Below are 20,766 nucleotides of genomic sequence, written 5' to 3' on the forward strand. Positions count from 1 at the left end.
ATAGCTCTAAAAAGTTATTGAGCTGCTTCTTGTGAAATTTCCAATCAACATACTAAATCAGACAATAAAAACCATACAGTATCAATGACATCATTAATATACATTTCATGGTCTTTTTTATTTAGGTCAATCTTTTTCCTGATATTTGTAGGTAAATGTTTCCCATTATATGGAAAAGGTGCTATTTTTTTTTTAATGTATATAACTGCCCAAGGTTTATTTTACAAGCTTTGTCTTGTCTGTGAGGTCCTTGACTTCATTGGAACATTTTTAATGTAAGAGATTTGTGTAGTCTAATGCAAGCATAAAGTACAATACAGGTCAGGGCTAGTCCAAATACAAAATATGTGGTTTGTCTAGGAGGAAAAAAAATGATGTTGCTTTTGGGGAAAACCTATTTAAACTGTCCATTTTCTGAAATCGTGGCAGATTAACTCCTACTTTTTCTTGTTAACTCTTTTTCCTCTTTCTCTAATTATGGGGCTCTACAGGGGGTCTGCCTTTCATTTTTTTAAAGATGTAATTGGTGAAACTCTAACTTTATATACTCTGTAAAGTAAACTATAATTTTCTTATGGATACATGTTTTCTTTTTTCTTTTTAATTTCAGTGCTGTAAAAATCAATTTATTTCATGCTATATCAGTAGATTTCAAAACCATACTGTAAAAGGTACAAAATTTAACGTGTTTTTTCAAGGAAATATTCTTGAATCTTCTTTCTGATTATGATTTTATCTGCAAATTATATAGGGGCCAAGTTAGTTAAGTATTGAAAGTAAATTGTTATATATATTGTCATTGTGTCATTTTTTTTCTGAAAGGACGATCATTGATAAAGTTCGATATTAGCCTCCATATTAACAATTTCCTAGTTTTATATTATTGTAATCATCATCATATCTTATCGTTCTATTTATTTTACTTTTATTTTTGGGGAAGAAAATAAAAATACCAAAAGTAGTTCCTCATCATATCCCCCCCCCCCAAGCATTTAAAAGTAGGAAAATTATATCAAGAAAGTTATAGAGGTAAATTAATTTATATTCCGGTATACAATTAAACCAAAAATTTCACAATGGCCTTTAGGCTCTAGTAGTGGGGTTCACGATGCGCTTTAATTTACGGAAAAGGAAAAAGGAACGAAGAAGAGATGATAAAAAAAATAAAAAAAATAAAACAAAGCAATGAAAATAAAGAGTGTTACAAAAGGAACCCACTACATTAAACTAGCAACAATATTTAACTGTATAGTGTGACATTTTTTCAATTTCTTCAGAGTGTTTCTACTTTAAACTAATAAAATGATGCTCTTACACTTGTTGCAACTTTGTCAACCCAGCGTTAACGTATTAAATTCTCCATTATTCTCTCTCTCTCTCTCTCTCTCTCTCTCTCTCTCTCTCTGGTTTTAGTGAACTTTATCAACCATTATATTATATAAGGTACTAGTAATTCAGTTCATGGCAAGAGGAATTTTTATAATTCCCAACCCGATTTCCAATCTTTTCCTCATTTCCTAACGTCTCCTGTTTCTTCATTTGATAGAAGCTCCGTGGTTTCACAGAAGATAAAAAAAATCATTGACGCTGCAGACAAAGATTACAGAAGACAAAATTTGACTTGAAATACTTAATTGAGCCATCGATTCGCGTTAGCTAAATAAAAGAAACAAAACGAAAAGACCCCCCCCCCTAAAAAAAAGATAACAGGAATTTTTAAAAATGCTTAAAAAATTAAAATTAGATAAATAAATAGAATACTAGGTACTTTGCGGGTATGCTGACTGTCAGAAAATTTACGCTGAAATACAGCAAGATTTATGCAGTGGCTTCTAAATGTCATAGAGTTAAGTTTTGTGATACATGTTTGTCAGCTTGGTCATTGTTGTTTCTCAAACGCAAGCTAATGTTGACTAACACCGGTGGCGCAATTTCAATGAAATAGATAGTAATTGCACATTTTTTAATATAAGTTTCACAACCATGCTCATTAGGCAAATAATTTTTTGTAAACATATTGTGAAATAAAATTTTTAGAATTATTCCATAACAAAATAGTTAACATGTGTATAAGATAAGATTTTTGCAAACATATTAAAATTATTTTTTTTTCCAACAATATATTCCGGCGAGCGACATTGTCCGCGAGCCATAGAGAGCGTGCGTTGTTAATCAAAACGAATACTTATTTCACACGTGACATATATCAGAGCTGTCCTTCAAGCAGCAAGCTATATACATGTACTTTAACTTTGACGTGCACCAGCTTGTACAGATCAAGTTGGGGGTGGGAGGGCATACCCGAACAATTTAGAATTAACTTTTGATACAGATATTTTACAAAAATATAAACTTTTCACCCCATATCCCCTTTACTGGAAACAGTAGCCTCCTTCGAATCCCTACATAGAAATGTCTGTCGTCTGGTTTGCGTTTCCTTAAGGAATAAATTTAGATTTTTTTCCCTTCAGCTTATAACAGTGAAATGTAGTAGGACGATGTTGATTAAAACAAGCGCCATTCTTCTGTTTTGTCTGGTATTTGTTCAGTGTCTCATGATATGTGTCCTCAGGTAAAACCATCTGCTGAAGTTACTGAGTTCTGTGGAACTCCCTATCGGAATCTCGCGTATATGGTGACACGTCTTTTAGGTTTTTAATTAAAGAATTCCAGAACTACTGAACATGTATATAAATATTTACAGACTCTGGACCAAAGCAAAGTTGATTTTTATGACATAAACATCACTGTCATCTATTTAAAAAAAATGTTTCGATTTTTCACAGATTGACACAAACAAAATTAAAACGATCAATTGGTTTAAAATTTCAAGATTTGCCTTTTTCCTACTAGCCATATAGAGTCTGTATGAATTTAGGGTTACCTGAGTCGAATCGAAGATTCAAGTTAGACATCGATCATCCACCCGTCCGCCTGTCTGTCCGTCTGTATTTAACACATTCTCGACTTGTTCTCTAGAACCACTTGGTCAATTTTAACTAAGCATCCTTATAGGTGAAGGAAAATCCAAATTGTAAAAATACTATTTTTTATGAACTATTTCAAACATGCGTCTACAATGTGTGCATTATGAAGAAAACATTATGATAATCTTTAAGTTATGCGTGTGTATATTTATGTAATTTAAGGAATGAATTCAGTATTTATTAGTTTTATACAATATAAAATGGGTTGGGACAGTTTACGATTAATAAACCACGAGATTTGGTTCGTGCATTTTGCTGTTGAAAGAATAATCATTTATCTGCTAAAAATCACAAACTTTGTTTGCTAAAGTACACCTTTGTCGTTGCATTAGACTCACCCATGCATAAAAGCATTCAGCTTTCCTTGCACCGAATATCCGATAACAAAATAGCCGATAACCTTGAGCAGTGTGATATCTGATGCCGTGGTTTTCTATTATACTTAGGAGTAGCTAGAATTTGCCATTAATATCTTTTGTCTCCGCTTCAGCTGTTTTTCATTTAGCATTTTGTAGCATTTAATTTATAGTGTCTTGCTATTTGTTACATCAATGAGTAAAAATAACTACTCTTGCCGGATTTCGGTTCGACACAAAATATTTGCTTTCCAAGTGAACACAACGAATCAAATTTGAAAACGTATGATATTGGATTTGATGACGCCCAATCAAAATCATTTCTTCATAATGCTCAAAGAATGATTCCTTATTTCTTAAATTTATATGAAATGCATGTAAAATGCTTCAATTTGTGAAAGTACAGTTTATAGGCCTAAATGCAAAAGTCACGGTTGCTCAGGCGAGCGGTGTCGCCCATGAGCCTTTTGTTTAGATCGTGCATTTTTTATGCTATACAGTCTTTTAAAAAGCTTAAATGTAGATATTGATATCAACAAATGAACTTGTACGTATAAAATATCAATTTTATAGTACAATTTTGAATAGCCTATAATTTTTATAAATAAAATTTCGGTGCGCTAAGTTCCGAGGTCTTCTTTATGACGTCATATACTCCGATTAATGACGTGCCTTTGTTGTGCAAATATGGCCGTTGTTTGCTTTTATGGATTTAATGAATAGAATACAACTGGAAAATGAAAGTTTTCTCATTAGTTATAGTGTTCCTGATATTCCTTACCTTTGAAGAAGTTCATTTTAGCAGAATAAATCAATGTAAGTAGTTTAAATCTTGCTAGACAATCATTTTCAATCAAATTCTTTAGATTTTTAAATTTTAGTTGATGTTTGTTCATAAATAAACACAAATACAATGTGTACCAGACTCTAGCGTATAGGTCTTTTGTAATTCTTGGTTTCATGTGTTACAAATTATTTGGGATATTTATTAAGATCTGCAAAAAAAAAAAAAAGAATTCATGTCAATGAAGAACAATTGAAATCGAGACATGTACATAACGTCAGGGAAGAAAGTCCTTTCCTATTTGAAATGTCCGTTTTTACCTGAAAACTTTCTTGCGGGGATTCTTAGTATAAAGTAAAACTCTTTTATTTGAAAGTTCTCGTAACACCCAACATTTTTTAAAACATTATTATCCGAGTGCTCTCCGTCTCTCATGCCGTTTTCAATGGAAATCCCCGTATACTTTATTTTTTTTTCCGAATCATAAAATAAACATTCAACTGGCGTTTAAACGTTTCAAAACAAAACCCTTGGGATTTTATCATACTAATGAATGCATATACTTTTAAGCCCTAGGATGTTCATAAATGTTTGCAAAATCTGATTTGGCATGTGCGCAGCGGATCCAGAATTTTTTTCCCGGGGAGGGGGTGTCACAAGACAATTTTTCGGGTAACTTTGATATGTGATATGTGGAGTAAGTTTATATTATTATTTTTTTTTGGGGGGGGGGGGGGGGGTTGAACCCCTGGCCCCATCTACAGATCCATCATCCGCGCATACAATGATATATTTAAGGAACAATGAAATCATTCTTTGAGTATTATGATGTCATGTGATTATTTTGTTAAGGGCGGGTCAAATCCAATAAAGTTCGTTATGATAGATTTGATCACGCCCCGACCGAAATTATTACCTCATTATATTCAAAGAATGATTCCTTATTACTTATATTTATATAATTTTCAGCAATTGTACGATTAAAAAATCAAAATATTATGTATGCAAACCCCACTGGCGCCCCAAAAAATACGTCATTTGAATTTATTTGACCATGTAGTACAAAATCGATTCGAAGTGTTATCACAGACAAAGAAACTAGAAAATGTAAATATTGGAAACAAACACACGGTACACGCACAGTACACTTTATGTATATTGTTGTTTGCAGGTGCCAAACGTATGTTGATTTTTTTTTCATTTTAATGTACTCGATATTTTATTGAAAACTAACATTTTTATTAATTATTTAAAGCCACATTTTAACCAATTTTGAAAGGAAGTAGATTGATATGTTGTTTGTGCACAATATCAATATATATCTATCAGTCTTCTTTTAAAAAAAAATTATGGTATAAACAAATCCAAAGTAAGATTTTCCGGCCTGCATATATTGTAAATGATATCTATAGAGTAAAGCTCCAAAAAATATACCAATGCTGTGTTTAAAATTCCAAAACTTACAAATGAGTCTTCAATAAACACGAGACTTCAGGAATGGTAGGGCATGACAAGTATTGATTTTCTCACAAGAAAAAAATATATTCCTACTTTATAACGTGCATACGTTATATATTACGTACATTTAAATATATAGTATGCATTTGCCTTGTTACATGACAAAATGAACCAACCGGATAAGGGCGTTTTAAAAAAAAAATTGATTGAAATTGATTGAATATTTTACCACTCACAATACACATACTTGCATGAAAAAACACTAACAATTTTAATCCCAAAGAGTTTTCTTAAAGGTCCAGTAAAGAGAAGCACTGGGTGTACTACTATAACAGTGGTCCAGCCTCGTTGTCAGAACAACTATGTTTACCCGCAGAGGGAGTACAAAGCTAGCCTCAACATCAGAACATGTATCGCAAGAAGATTCTTTCGCATCTACTGGTTCGTTCGGAGCGGGGGAAGACGGATTCTCCTGAATTGCCGGTGACTTTTTATTTCCCTTCGTCTGACGAACGAATTGCATGAAAAGTAAAGCTTTGGTGTTACAAGTATATCTATAAAAGTTATTAAAACGTTTCTCTTCTTCCCAATGTAGGAATAAAGAAGAGTGTACCGTCAAAGACTCCAAGCTACGCAGCAAGCGATTCTTATTGGAAGCTCGCATTTTTATTTTCAACTCTGAACAGAAACCTACCAGGCGTTCCATTTTTGTGCCAATTATCTTTAGCAAAAAGTCACTGTCCACTATCATAGGTAACACACCCTCATTCAGGCCATTTTTTATATACTTGGAATCCTCTGTACTGTTGAATCATTATCAATTTATAGTGGAATTTTCACATTACTTAGATCTAAATCCTAGTATTTAACCCTTCGATTTTTTTTGTAAGTGCAGTATATATTTGCAAATCATTTTTACAATTATATTTATATTTAAAAAAAAATGATATTTACAGTAATAGGACCGGTATTCGTTTTTTATAACATGAAAATACAAGACATAAATTACGGTGTCGGAGGCTCCTTAACCCTCAGTGCCTCATAACGCACCAATAACGTACATGTACGGCCTCATGCATTTCAAATCTATATTGCGTGACCAGTCTTTTAAGATCAATTCTATGTAAGAATCAAAATTCGAAGGCCACGCATAGTCACAGATTTTCCTCATACTTTACAATTTGATAGACTTTGATGAGTAAAAAAGGCTAACACTATTGATTTGTTCCTATGTGGCCCCGTTGCCTTGGTAACAGAGAGCAAAGATGTAAAAATGACATTTTAATGCTTATTTGAGAACATATTGAAAGTAATGTGCACAACTTAGGGCCTCTAGGGTAGAATATGTCATTTGGAAAAACACATATATTTAAGGTGTTTCCATGGTAACTAAAGAGAAATTTCAAAATATGATTTCTTCATCTAATTTGATTTAAAAATGCAAATCTTTAACTTTTTGGTATACACTATTATGGTCGTGCAATTAAGAATTAATAAATAAAAATTAAGAACCATTGCTATGGTAACAAGCTAAAAAATAAGGTATATTCTATTATTTTGAGGCATATTTGAATGGGTATTATTCGCATAAAAAGTATAGATAACTTGTATGAATGGATTAGAAAATATCAAGTAAGTCCTGAACTTGAAAGCAACTTGAAAAAATCTGGCAATTGTAAAAAAATATTGCCGTTGCTATGGACTTTTCAAAAAGTAAGATTTTTGGTGTGATTTTCTACTTAACTTTAGTTTCCTTAGCAACAACACTTCTGTGTTGAATTACAAAGTTTTTTGTGGTATACAATAAAAGCTTAGGCATATTTCTACAAGTCCCAACAAAAAAAAAGTTGTAAAAAATTTGTAAAATAAGGAATTACAGCATATCAAAATCATCTTCAATTTTTCAGTTTTTCTGTGTCTTGGCCTTGTTGTCATAGCAACGGTTGTCAATTTTCATAAACAAAATGCATATTGCATGGGCATTGATAAGGATATAAAAAATAAATAATTTATCATTTCAGCTTATAAAAAAACACAAACGACCAATTTCAAAATATTCTAATGGTTTCCATGGTAACATTTTAAAAGTATTGGTTTTTCCATCAGTTTTCTTCTATGAAATCAGAATTGACAATTGAACAGAGTGTTTAATGTCTTTGATAGTTTAAATTAGTGGGCAAAACCTTCTAATATGACTTTAAAGTAGGTAAGTTTTGCTATTTTTCCATCTTAAGTCTCGGTTACCATGGCAACGGTTACCTCAAGGACCCAACTATTAGTGTCTTTTAGCATTTTACTCGTAGGTATGTCTATGTGTAAAGTATAAAGAAAATCAGTTACTATGCGTGGCCAGACCTTTTTAAAAATCATTGCTTCTTACATAGAATTGATCTTAAGAACTTAAATGGTTTTATGTTATCTCTTCATAAAAATATCTATTATTGTAGAGCAGAATTTAATTTAGTCCAAACTACTACGCTAGAGAGTTTCACAATGTATATATAATCTGTTAATCTATTAATCTTATTGATCAAACAAATTATGTCATTTTGTGATAGGAATTTGAGATGTATTCGAATTGCTTGACCATTTTCTGAATGTAAACTTAACCACGGCTTAAAATATATTGTGTAATAAATTCTCTTAAATAGAAAACTTGAAAATATTTGTAGTGGAGCAGTTTCCAAAATACTTATTAATTTTATTGATTTGAATTGTTTTTGTTTTTTTTTTTGCATTTAGACCTTGTTGATAGACAGAAGATACAGATCGCTGACGCAATAAAAGTGATGAGATACTTAACGTCATCAAATTCAATAACGCAGAACGATGCAGGCACAAAGAAAAAACTTCAACTAAAAGTTCGAATCTTTCTCCATAAGTATATTGCAAACAAAAAGAATAAAAAACCAATAACGTCAAATCGGTGGATTCCTATTGGTAGGACCAATACTCCGAACGGAGTGTCCAAAATTTCGATGCTTGCACAGTCGTCAACGGAACCATACAGAGAGGCATTTCGAAATAGTTTGAAGACATTACTGATGAAGGAAAACGTGACTTCCGAGTATCTCTCTAGACTCACCCGAATCGTTCAAACCATGGCCAAGAGCATTTTACTTCAAGCACAAGCTAATCCCCAATACGACAGAAAACAGATCGACTACCATTTGCATAACATGACCTCAAAGATCTGGACACTTCTGAAGAATATGAACTCAACGGGGCACAGAATACACCCAAAGATGTTCACACAGGGTATCAAAGATTTGTGTCATTTAAAACCATTTTCATTTATTTCCTTCGAAGTGAATATGTACAACTGTTAAATTACGATTTGTTTTCTTTTAAACAAAATTGTTATTTCACCAGCTTATTGGTCTTCGTGGGGAAACTGGAGTCCATGTTCCAAGGAATGCAAGAGAAAGAAATACAGCACTCGTAGCAGAACGTGTTTTGTAAATGAAGATACTTACAAAGCATGTAAAGGTCATAGTTCAGAGGTCAGGAAATGCCCCTGTGCCCCGAAACCAAAGCCCCCAAAGCCTACTGGACCCACTGTCGTTAAGGGTGGGTAGTGTGCAAGCATAAATTATTATGTATCGTTTATGTTTGATAGTTAAACATTTAGTTATTAATAATCATTGATTTTTAAATGATACTACTTCATTGTTTAGGGGTGTGGGCATCCTGGGGCCAGTGGAGCCTGTGTTCAGTTACGTGTGGTCTTGGAAAAGAACAACGCTACCGGAAATGCAAATCAACGAAACACGAGTTCCGCCACGCCGATACGATTGTCAAATGTGAGGGAAGCAGCAAGTCTACTCGTTCCTGTATCACAGCTGCGTGTGGTTTGTATTCTTTCGTGTCATGATTGAAGGCGACACTTCTGCCGGAAGCAATTCTAATGAGCACTAATTACAACCATTTAGACTGAAAATTAAAAATCCCAGTATGTAGTCAAAAATTAATTTGTATACAGTCTGTCGTTGTTATATTTCAGCGTTACATGATCACAAAATCGTTTCTGTACATTAGAGATTATATTTTTAGCTACATCATCCCTTTAATAAATGGTGTTGGTTTTATTGAAAAGGGGTTCAATCAAATTTTAAACAATTTAACAATGTTTAACAGTGTTTCACAAAAGTACCAAATGTCGTTTTTTAATTGTCGGGAAAGCTCGCAAACCTACCAATAAATCTTTAAAATTTTAACTTTTAATGTAATACTTTTTACATTCCTCAAATCACCAGCCACGGGCCTAATCGCGCACCTAAGTTAAACATACACTATACATTTGGATCCTTGCAAGAGCAATTTTATGTATCACTGATATTGTAGTGATATGGTTTTTAAGCTTCCCCAGAACTGTACATGTTTATTTCTAAGTAAATTAACACTTTTTCCGGGACATATCTACCATAAGGCGTTCGTAGGAAAATAACATATCATTTAACATAACAACTTTGAACCCCTCATTATACCCCATTTTTGGATAAGCGGCCACACAATATAGTTCACTTAGAAGATGTTTAATGTCAGGTTTGGTCGAAATATGACCAGGGGTTCTAGATAATAAATCAAAATGTTAATATACGGATGGACGAACGGTCGGACCGATAGGCAGATGGATAACAGGTGATCTGAAGCGCTTATCGAGCTTAGAACTGAGTAAATAAAAGAGGGGGGAGGGGGGCTAAATAAAAACATAAAAGTCATCGCTAAATACAGGCCAGGATCAAATCCTGATTGCAGCCTGCCTTAAAATTTTTAATTTTTTAATTTAGTTTTGGGAGTTGATTTTAATCAACTCTCCGACAAACCGAAAGTGAAACAGTGTTTGGACCTAAGCACAAATCATCACCGCTGACAAGACTTAGCTCTTGAAAATAATAGAAAAAATTCAAAGTAATGTATGCTGAAGCATTGTTTTGCAAGGAAACTTATCAATAAACACTTTGAAAATAGTTAGATTTTATATAATACGAACAACTAAGATATTTTTATAGTCTCATGTATTCCTACGCCAGAGTTAAATATAGCGTCGTTCAACCGAACGCTCGGCTGTCTCCGTAAATCTGCGACAAGCAGAAAGGCTCTCTTGCTTGCTTGAAATTAACGGAGACAGCCGAGCGTCTGGTTGAACGAGACTAGAGATCGATATCAATAGTGCTTGGATCCATAAGATTTTTAGAATTGTTTCGAATACTGATACAAAGTTTGAAATCTATCTTTAAATATTACACGACATGATTCATATGGGGTTTCTCGAAATTCTTGTCGGAAAAGTCTAAAATTCATATAATAAAAAGGTGCGTAATTCAAAGAAACTAATTGCCATGCCAGATAAGTTGATTTTAAAATAAATGATAATCGATAAAATCAACTCCCGTCAGTACTTCAGTACTTTGATTTGAATAAAGCTCAACCCCACCCCACACCCTCCAAAAAACCAAACCTCCAGCCTGGATATGTTAGACGAAGTGAATGAATACTGGACTCTCTTGATTGTAGGCCCTTCAACTAATGAGGCGCCGTCACTCTATATTTGAACTATAATGGTTTTTAATGTATGTAGTACTCACTTTATTTCGATTAAATAAACTTAAAGAAAGAACAACCGATAAAATTTATTTAAAATAAAAATCAACAATATATAGTACAGTTCGGTCACATTTTTTCTTCTAAAATTCGATGCCACTTTACGTTTAACAACAATTTTAGAAAACTGAGATTTTGCTTGGGGAGAGAGGGAATTCAGTTAGTTTTCTCTGATACTCATGAGGTCGATGGCATGTTACGAGCGTACTCTAATTGCACTGTCTTTAGCTGTGTATTTTTGCACTCTTCGGTTTTCAAGGTTTTCCCTTTTCTGTACTTAAACGAAAGTTCCCGATAAATCTTTCAGAATACAGGATAAGCAATATGCTTAATTTAGAAATAATAACTCTAATGCACTTGGTACATGTATATGAAATGATATTGCTAAACAAAATGCTGCGCACTTTCGCTGACACACTAAAAAGTTAGATACATGAAATGTATATACATGTATTCTGATACTTTCTTAAGTTAATATTCCTTTCAATGAGTGGTTAGCTAATTTTCAACTAAATGAGTATGTCCGATTCCGTTTTATTACAAACAGCCAGGTATTTATAAAACTTGAATAATATCTTTTATGAATCACGCTGTGTGGATTCATGAAGGAAATTAATTTTTGTTCATGAAATTATACTATCCTTTTTAAAATGTAACTTTATTTTTCGAGTAAATCCTACTATTTCTTGTAGGATCAGAAAAAGCTGAGTACAAGCAGTTTCAAGGAAGCAGTACCACTTTGTCTTGTAAGACCGATGACAATATAGTCTACAAGTCGTTGTACTGGGTCAGTCCTCACGGCAAGCGATACAGACCGGGCAAGCACGCTGGAAGGTTAGCAAACATGTAGTCCAATTATTCTGCATCAGTGACACTTAAATCCCTTTATAAAGTTATTAAACAAAATTGAAACCGAAATTCACGTAGAACGATGAATAACAGTAGTACTAACCCTTTCCCAAGCTGAATTTAGGTCTTGTTTATTTTAGAATATCGGTTACCAAGGATGGCCAACTACATATCAAACACGCGCATCGGGAAGACGAAGGGACATATTATTGTATAATTCCAATTTCCGATGGAAACATCATAGGAAGTGCCCAAATAAGTATGTTTTTTCTATGCTGTAATATATTTGCTTTTATAGTTTAAATAACGGTGCCTTAAAATCCACCAATAAATATGTTTATTTCTTCCAGTGGTAATGACCTGCGAAGATGACCCGTGCAAAAATGGCGGCACGTGCATTGAACAGAAATATGAAATAATATCCAAACCAAGTTCCTTTGTGTGTACGTGTCCTTACGGTTTTCGTGGAAGTTTTTGTGAGGAAGGTGTGTCCCTTTTGATTCATTGACCAAAAATCAGTCTTTAAAGGGGCATGTTCACGATTTTGGTCAAATTCTATTTTTCTGGTTTTTATTATTTACAATGCTTTAAAAATGCATTTCTGATGATCAAATGAAATTTGAGAGTCGTTCGTAGAGTTACAAGCAAGACACAGGGCTCACAATTCTTTGTCATGTAAACAAGGCTCGTGCCCTGTTTTTGTTTCCATAGGTTCAATTTAAAAGTAAAAAATCTTTTTCCAGCTTGTTGACTATCTTTTTATCTATTCTAGGCATAAATAAACAATTCCTAACGTTTAACACATTCGTTTTAGGTTAAAACCTAAAGTCTTTACTTCAACGTTCAAAATGTAAACAAACGCTTTATTTACATGGCGAAGAATGTCAAGCTCTGTAACTCGTTTATAACTCAACTAATGACACTCAAATTCCGGTTGTCTATTAAAAATGCCTCTCTGAAGCATTGTAAATATTAAAATCGGAAAATAATTTTTGACCAAAATCGTGACCACGCCCCTTTAATAAAACACATGATAATATAAAAAATTCCTTATGGTCTGAATATTGTTTGAAAAATGAAGATGAACAAAATTTAATCGTCAAAAATATTTTATTTAGTTATTTAAAGGTTATTGATCAAATGTTGAGTAAATAATTCCAATTTTGGTTGGCTTGTTTTGCAGAATTGAAACAGTTGAAAAGATTTCTGATTGTGATACCCATCTGTGCTGGAGTGCTAATGATGACGTGCATGATAATAATAGCTTCTATAAGCCTCAAGTATGATCTTATTTTTATTTTTGATCAAAGAAAAGATTTATATACAAGGGTTTTGGAAATGTTAAAAAATTAAACATATATTAAAATCTAGCCATTTAATTCCTTGATTTCCTTCATTAATCACTGTTGAACAGAAGAGAAATTTAAGTAGGGTTTCCTTGGAAAACAGCAAATATTACATGAACGATGGAAACTACAATGCCAATGGTGTATTACACGATATTGTCAATTAATTTACAATTAATGTTTGCCGCATGCTATATGGCAGAATGATTGACATATTATGCTTTAAAGGAGAACAAAAATAGAATCTATCTCAGGGCGCAAAGTTGAATCTGATTTAAAAAAAAAAGATTGATTAAGGAAGGAGTCTTTTCCGGTTTCCGACTTGTAAAACGTAAATTTGATTAACTGTTCATTAAATTAAGATGAAGGAAAATTAAAATAATATTTTTTTCTATTTTTTTATTATCATACAACTTGGCATAGAAAAAGTAATAAATGTTTAGAATCTAACAAGGACTATATTTTTGGCGTCATATTGGCGTAGGAATATATCACGTTTCGCAATTCAGAATTGTTGCAGATTAATGTGTCTGTTTTAGGATTTTAAAATCAATAACATTAATGTTGGATTTTTTTTACCAATGTGAACAAATGTTATGATACTTGGGTTTCAGAATATGTTTTTAAAATATGATTTAAGGAATGAATTCAATATTTTTTAGTTTTATACGATATAAAATGGTTTGGAACAGTTTACGCTTTTTTATAAACCGCGATAGCAAATAAATTAAATTATAAAGAATGAATTCAATATTTTTTAGTTTTATACGATATAAAATGGTTTGGAACAGTTTACGCTTTTTTATAAACCGCAAAGCGGTTTATAAAAAAGCGTAAACTGTTCCAAACCATTTTATATCGTATAAAACTAAAAAATATTGAATTCATTCTTTATAATTTAATTTATTTGCTATCAATAGTTGATAAAAACGGTCATTTGATCTATAAAATGACATCAAATTGTACAAAATTCAAACGTAACGTCAGGCGGATTGATACGTTTTTGACGTTTGTCTTACTATGACGTAGGCAACATTCTTTATACGATATAAAATAAATTTCTCAACCAATCAGAAAGCGTGTTACAACCAGAATTAAATTATTTGCCAATAAAATTACATCTTTATAACTTATAAGCTTTTTAAAGCGCCCATTCTATAGATCGATTTTTATGGGAAAAAAAACACTAAAATCAGTTTTTCTCTCTTATTAAATGGTCAATATATTAGCTTTTCTGTCAATTTATATCTTTATAAAAAGTCTTCATAATACATAAGAATCAGAAATTTTATCATTGGAAGCATATAAAAATAATCAAAATTTCTTCAAAATTTCAGAAAATTAGAGGAAATGCGGGCTAAGCAATATCAATTTTAGTATAAATATTAATTCCAATCTAGTAGTATAAGCTGATAGACATTCTGTTATTCTATAATTTCATTGAAGAATAGAATCTTCAAATCTTAAACAAATGTCTACAGAAGTACAAAGAGCTACACTTATTTAAAATTATCATCCTTTACGTTGAGGAAAAAGGTAGTGACCTTGACCTTACCTTTATGCGAAAACATAAAGGTCAAATTTTATTAAACTGATAGAATCATTTGGTAATATGACCCGTTTGACTGTGTCCAAATTTTATGAATTTCTTATCATAAGAAGTGTATTTGATAACGAGAAGACTCCTTCCTTAAATGTACATACGAAATTTGATTTTTTTTTTAATTTTGATGATTATTTGAATTTACGTTGTGACTAATGCTTATCTTTCCTTTTTAAACATATAATTATGCACCTCTTGAAATAGAATGTTTTTGCAAAAAAGTCATTTAACAAATAAAAAAGCATGAAACTTAAATCTTAAGAATGTGTTGAAGCATGTGGATGAATAATTACATTGCCAAATGAGGACATGCTGCAATGACGATTGTTTACAATCGTAAACAAGTCATGCATTTAGATGTACTTTAAAAGGAATTTCAACTAACCGCATTTGTTTGTTAGCTCCATCTGTTTATCTTGACAAATAATATACTATAAGTTTTTATTCAAATACTGGAATATTATTTTAAAGGAAGAAGAAACAATGCAAACCCATTGAAGACAAACCACGAAATTGGACCGAGAAAAGTATGTTAATATCTCTTTGAACGTAGAACAAAATTGCCCGTTGAATCACTTTTTTCCTTGATCGCGAAGTAGATTTTGACTTGCGAATATGGCCTGTAAATAACCCAAAAATTGTTTTATTTAAACTTTTTAAAATCAGCTATTTAAAATTTTGATGTAAATTAAGTGGTAATTTTAACTTTATTCAGGACTGTTCTTTACAATTTTTTTCTTTAAATTACAGACCAAATACTATCAAAGAGCAATTCAAAATCGAAGAAAAAATCAAAAGTTGAAAAGAAAAGCAAACAAAACACGAGTGTTGTGAGCGGTGACGACTCACTGAAGGAAATTGACGCAAAGGACATTGAACAATTGATGTCCCCAGTAAAGACCAGAAAAACGAACGTTTCATACAAAAGACAATCAGTAAAACAGCCAGAAGATAGACATTATGATGAAATCTTGTCACCAGCAAATCCAGAACAGTCTAAATACTCGTACACTAGACAACCTATCGCTAATTCAGGGTCAAGCCAACGAAGGGGTCAACTATATCCGTCAACCTCGGAGGAAATTAAAAAGTGGTACACCAGTCCTAATAGTAATGCTGACTACTATACATCGCCCATGCAAGTTAACGTTTATGAAAATTATCCTGTAGACGGTAAGCCTCTGTATGCCAACTTCCCAGAGAGTACTCGCAAAACAGAAAACCAAAAGAAAGGCGAAGGAAAATCTATTGTGGAAGTTAAGACTAATAATGGAGAATATGAGAACATGAGTTCTCCTCTGACTGGTGGAAGTAATTTGGGATCCTCGGATATGGGAGGGTTTAAATTGATTCACAAATCATTGACTCCTTCAAAAAATACTATTCGTAGGTATCCAACTGCTGAGCTTCCCACAGATTTAGCGGATGAGCAAGTGTTTGAAGAGAGAAATATGAGCAATATTAATGCAGAAACCGAGAAATACTGTCACCCTGCAGACATTTGCGGAAACCAGTCGTTAAAATTAAAAGTAAAAAATGTTGCAAATAGCAGTCAAGAAGATTTCTATGACCAAGATATATCCCATACAAATTCAGAGTTACTTTTCCATCGTTTTAAACCAAAACCCAGCAGCAAAGAAGACCAGTTTGATTGTGTATTAGATTTTGACTATTCCAGAAACAATGCTCGTAGTATTCCACATGAAAAGAAAAATCATGCTTTTCACAACACAATCGATAGACCAAAGAAGAATCGAGAGTTTTCTATTTCATCTAGTAGGCAAGGCAAGAACAACTTAGAGTTACCCAAACAAGAACATTTTGGACAGAATCGAAATGTCCCACCACAACCTCCCTTTCAAAGCATGCAGCCACCACAGCTCCTTTGGAAAACTAAAGCGTCGTTATCAGACATGCAAATGATGAAAACGATTCATAATGAAAACTTTGAAGACTATCTTGTCTATAAGGATAGAAGAAAGTGCAGGAGTTTCACAGAAAAAGATGGGTTGGAAGATAATGACGATATTGTTTTCCAGAGGAGATGTCAACCAAGAAGCGACAGTTCAGATAAACAATCTGAGAAAGAAACTGATGGTCTCACTTCCACAGAAAGATTTGGTAGTTCTAGACAAAGTACCTTCAATGCTGTTGACAGCCCAAATGGTAATAAGCACTTTAGCTTCCATTATTACAAGATGTCTTTGTACCTTTCCTAGTCGCTATGGACGAAGTTTTTTAAAGCAAAAATTGCTTTTGACAATCTCTTCAATTTATGTTGTGCCAGGAGTCAATATCGGATATATTTTATACTTTTTAGAAAATTATTTAAATCTGATAAGTTATGATAAATTCACATAGCAACAGATCTAAAAAAAAATTTCCACTAGAAAAGAGAATTCGGTTGTTTCGCTCAGGTAAACAATCTAAGTGCCTTCGCAGCTTTAGGACACTACTTAAAGGAGAAAAGGAAAAGTAACAGAGTATATCAAAATTATATTTCTTAATTTAACATTATATGCGTCAAGTCAAGCAACAGTCTTGAAAAATCTCGATAAAGCTAAACTAAGAATTCCTGAGGAAGAGTTGGAGTCGGTGTATAAGTATATTTGTTATATTCAGTAGTACATTCTCACTATATAGCTCTATATAGACGAATAATCAATTATTGTAATATCAGCACGTCCGAAAAATATTGACCGGTCAATATTATACAAGTATTGACTGGGGTTGGGGGCAACATTGATTATATTAGCCCCCGAGGGACGAAATATTGCCCGACGCGTAGTTAACAATCGACGCGCAATGCGACGGTTTGCTATCATAACGGATATAAGGATTTGCGAATTACTGTGATGTAAAATCAGGTATAACATCTGTAACTGAATTCCTACGGGCGGCGGAATATCACCAGTGACCGTTTGATGCCGTCTATATTTTGGAAATGAACTGTGCGCAAAATTGAATTCGATTTAGCTGAGAAAATTAGGGCGATCTGTTTTCAAATCCTTTCTAATTTTTTTGTTTGTTTCTTCATATAACCAAACAAATGTTCACTTAGTTTTCGGGCAACATTGATTATATTAGCCCCCTTGGTACGGATACATTGCCCTCCGCTTCGCGTCGGGGGCTAACATAATCAAAAAAAGTTGCCCTCAACCCCAGTCAATATTTGTGTAGTATTAACCTGTGCATGCTTTACTAAGTAGCACGAAACTAAAAGAAATTATTTGATCGAAAATAATTTCAACATAAAAAAATATATAAAAATGATTGGAAGTTTAATAATAGAAAATAATTACCAGGTATGTTTCCATTTTAGAATAACTGCATTCCGAGAGCCATTCTATATTTATTCATTATCACATCCTTCGAAAATTTAAAAGCTGATGCAAAAAAATCTCAGTTGATATTCCATAGTGTCTTTTCAGTTGATCATAAACTTATTTTGGATTTGAAATAAAACCACCGTATGTTTTTAACTAGATTCCAAGCTGAGAAATATATCAAACAACGATGATTTTGATGACGAGGTGACTTTCAACAAGCAGGATGCAAGATCTTCAATATTTGTACCAGACAATGATGATAGCGATAATGACATCGTCTACCACAGAAAGTATTTACAGAAATCTATTAGAAGACTTGCCATGGGAAAAGACAAAGATGGAAAGATAAACTCCACAGAACCTACTGTTACTGCGGTGAAGAAAGAAAACAAATCAACGGGTAAATATTCGGAAATATACTTTTAATAAATATTACATTTTATTACCCCTTCCCCTCCGAAGAATGTTTAGAAAAGTATTTTAATTCTTTTGGCTTTGTTTTCAATTGAATTCTTTGATCCAATTTATTACAGTGATCATTACTATACATGGGCTTTAATTTTCTGAATTTCGTGAAAGTTAAATTTACAAGGATACATTAGTTCTTGGCTAATGATTATATCAAAATATGATACTATATATTGTACGTAAATAACCATAACAACTACAAAATTAACGAGCATTTGTAAAATTTATTTCTGGAAACTGGTATCTTTTTGATTTGGATGTAAAAAGCCCGTTTTTATTTCAGAAAATGAAGAAACAAAGGACGAAATATATTCATATCAAAGGAAGTCACCTGGGAAAAATACAGACGAAACACTGATTGACAGCACACCCCAGGGTTTTATACCTTGTGAGATTGAAAAGGAGTTTTCTCTGGCATACTCAAATGAAGATACTTACTGTAAGGTGGCCTCACCAGTGACCCCAAAGGAATCATTGCCTGGGGATGACAGTTCTAGTTTGGAATCGAGCGACACGGACAATGAAACAGTTGTTTCTGAAACCGAGCAAAACATAGGCAAAATCGAAGAAAAGACGTAAAGGTGAACACATAGACAATCATTCAAAGTTTGAAATTAATCAAAATCCAGGTTTTATTAAACAGCTATCTCCGTGAGTCCTCATGCTTTCATATAAACCCTTGATTGCTTTTTAGTACAGTGAGTACAGAAATTCTACTTAAATATCCATACAGATGCTGAACGAATGAGAATGAGATGTTACATTTCCAAAGATGGTTTTATGGAAAAATGTACACAAATCTTTATATTTGATAATATAAATATTATGCGTGCTCGCCTATCTTCGAAATGATATGTTAATATAGATTTATGCATTAAATTATTCACGTTAAAATGGTATACACAAGTTTATTATAAACGAAGTGGTCACTAATCTTGGCAAAATCAGACTGATATGTTCTCTTTAAGCTTTCTATATTCACATAAAACTTTTTCTCTGAAAAAATACATAAACATGCATTCTCAGATATACTTACGTTTACATATCTTGGTTTTTGTAACTAAATATATTCAATATATAAAAAATAATTTTAATTTATATTCTATGAATAATACTTACATGTACAATAATCAAGTATCCACCATCTCGACAAACTGATGGAATGATTGTTATAAATTACTGCATCCCTAGTTATGGAACAAGTGGCCTAAATTTCTTTAAAAAGGGCAAATTTGTTTTTTGAGGCGGTTTCTTGTTCTATACAGGAAAAGATTTTGACTCTGCAACTATGCCATAATTATGAGAAAATCAGGGCATCTGAATGTTTTTCTATGACCCTTTTAAAGCAGGAAATACTAAATGTATTAATTTTTTAGATATACAGTTCCCACAAACCTTGATAATTGCCAGTGGACAACGAGATGGTTCCTAATGTGAAATTGAAATTTATTTATTCTTTAAAATGAGAAACATTGATTTAACTGATATTTCTTTCACAAAAAAGAAAATGTTTTGTGTTTATCAAGAGACCTATACATTTCTCCATTTGTTTGTCCTGAAACTACGGCCACAGGCTAATTCAGGGCAAAGGAAACCTTGGCATTATCTCTCAAATCACATTTTTGCATATTAATAAAATGTTTTATTCCGCTCACAGAACATTTTATTGAAATGCCTTTGGATCAAGAAGTTTATTGACTAACGCTGCAAAAGTGGTTTTGGTTTTTTTTACATCTAGACATTCATGAATTTAAGTAGACATTTTAAACACAATTATTTACATGAAAAGAAACAGAATTTAATTAATATATAAACAGCTTTTCACATAAATGACTAACTAACAATTGTAACAGTGACATGACAAACACAATCTTGTTTGATTATGAAAGAAGTGACAGAGTGAAATGTTGTGCGTACTTTGAAAGTCACGACTAGCAGGAAAGCAAATAGAGGAAGTTTGCATAAGAGAAACTTCCGTGTTG

General features: G+C 32.6%; 1 protein-coding gene across 1 annotated transcript; it reads left to right on the forward strand.

Moving 5' to 3' along the window:
• Positions 1-4,024: 4,024 nt before the first annotated feature.
• Positions 4,025-20,304, forward strand: LOC128189472 (uncharacterized). Its single transcript, XM_052861097.1, has 14 exons — positions 4,025-4,159; positions 5,882-6,068; positions 6,181-6,338; positions 8,328-8,843; positions 8,958-9,155; positions 9,263-9,436; positions 11,882-12,023; positions 12,179-12,297; positions 12,389-12,523; positions 13,222-13,318; positions 15,459-15,514; positions 15,738-17,153; positions 18,474-18,716; positions 19,068-20,304. Exons 1-14 carry the CDS (start codon positions 4,081-4,083, stop codon positions 19,361-19,363), a joined length of 3,816 nt encoding a protein of 1,271 aa, XP_052717057.1. The 5' UTR covers positions 4,025-4,080; the 3' UTR covers positions 19,364-20,304.
• Positions 20,305-20,766: the final 462 nt, after the last annotated feature.

This window comes from Crassostrea angulata, chromosome 6, assembly GCF_025612915.1.
Source record: "Crassostrea angulata isolate pt1a10 chromosome 6, ASM2561291v2, whole genome shotgun sequence".
Taxonomy (NCBI): domain Eukaryota; kingdom Metazoa; phylum Mollusca; class Bivalvia; order Ostreida; family Ostreidae; genus Magallana; species Magallana angulata.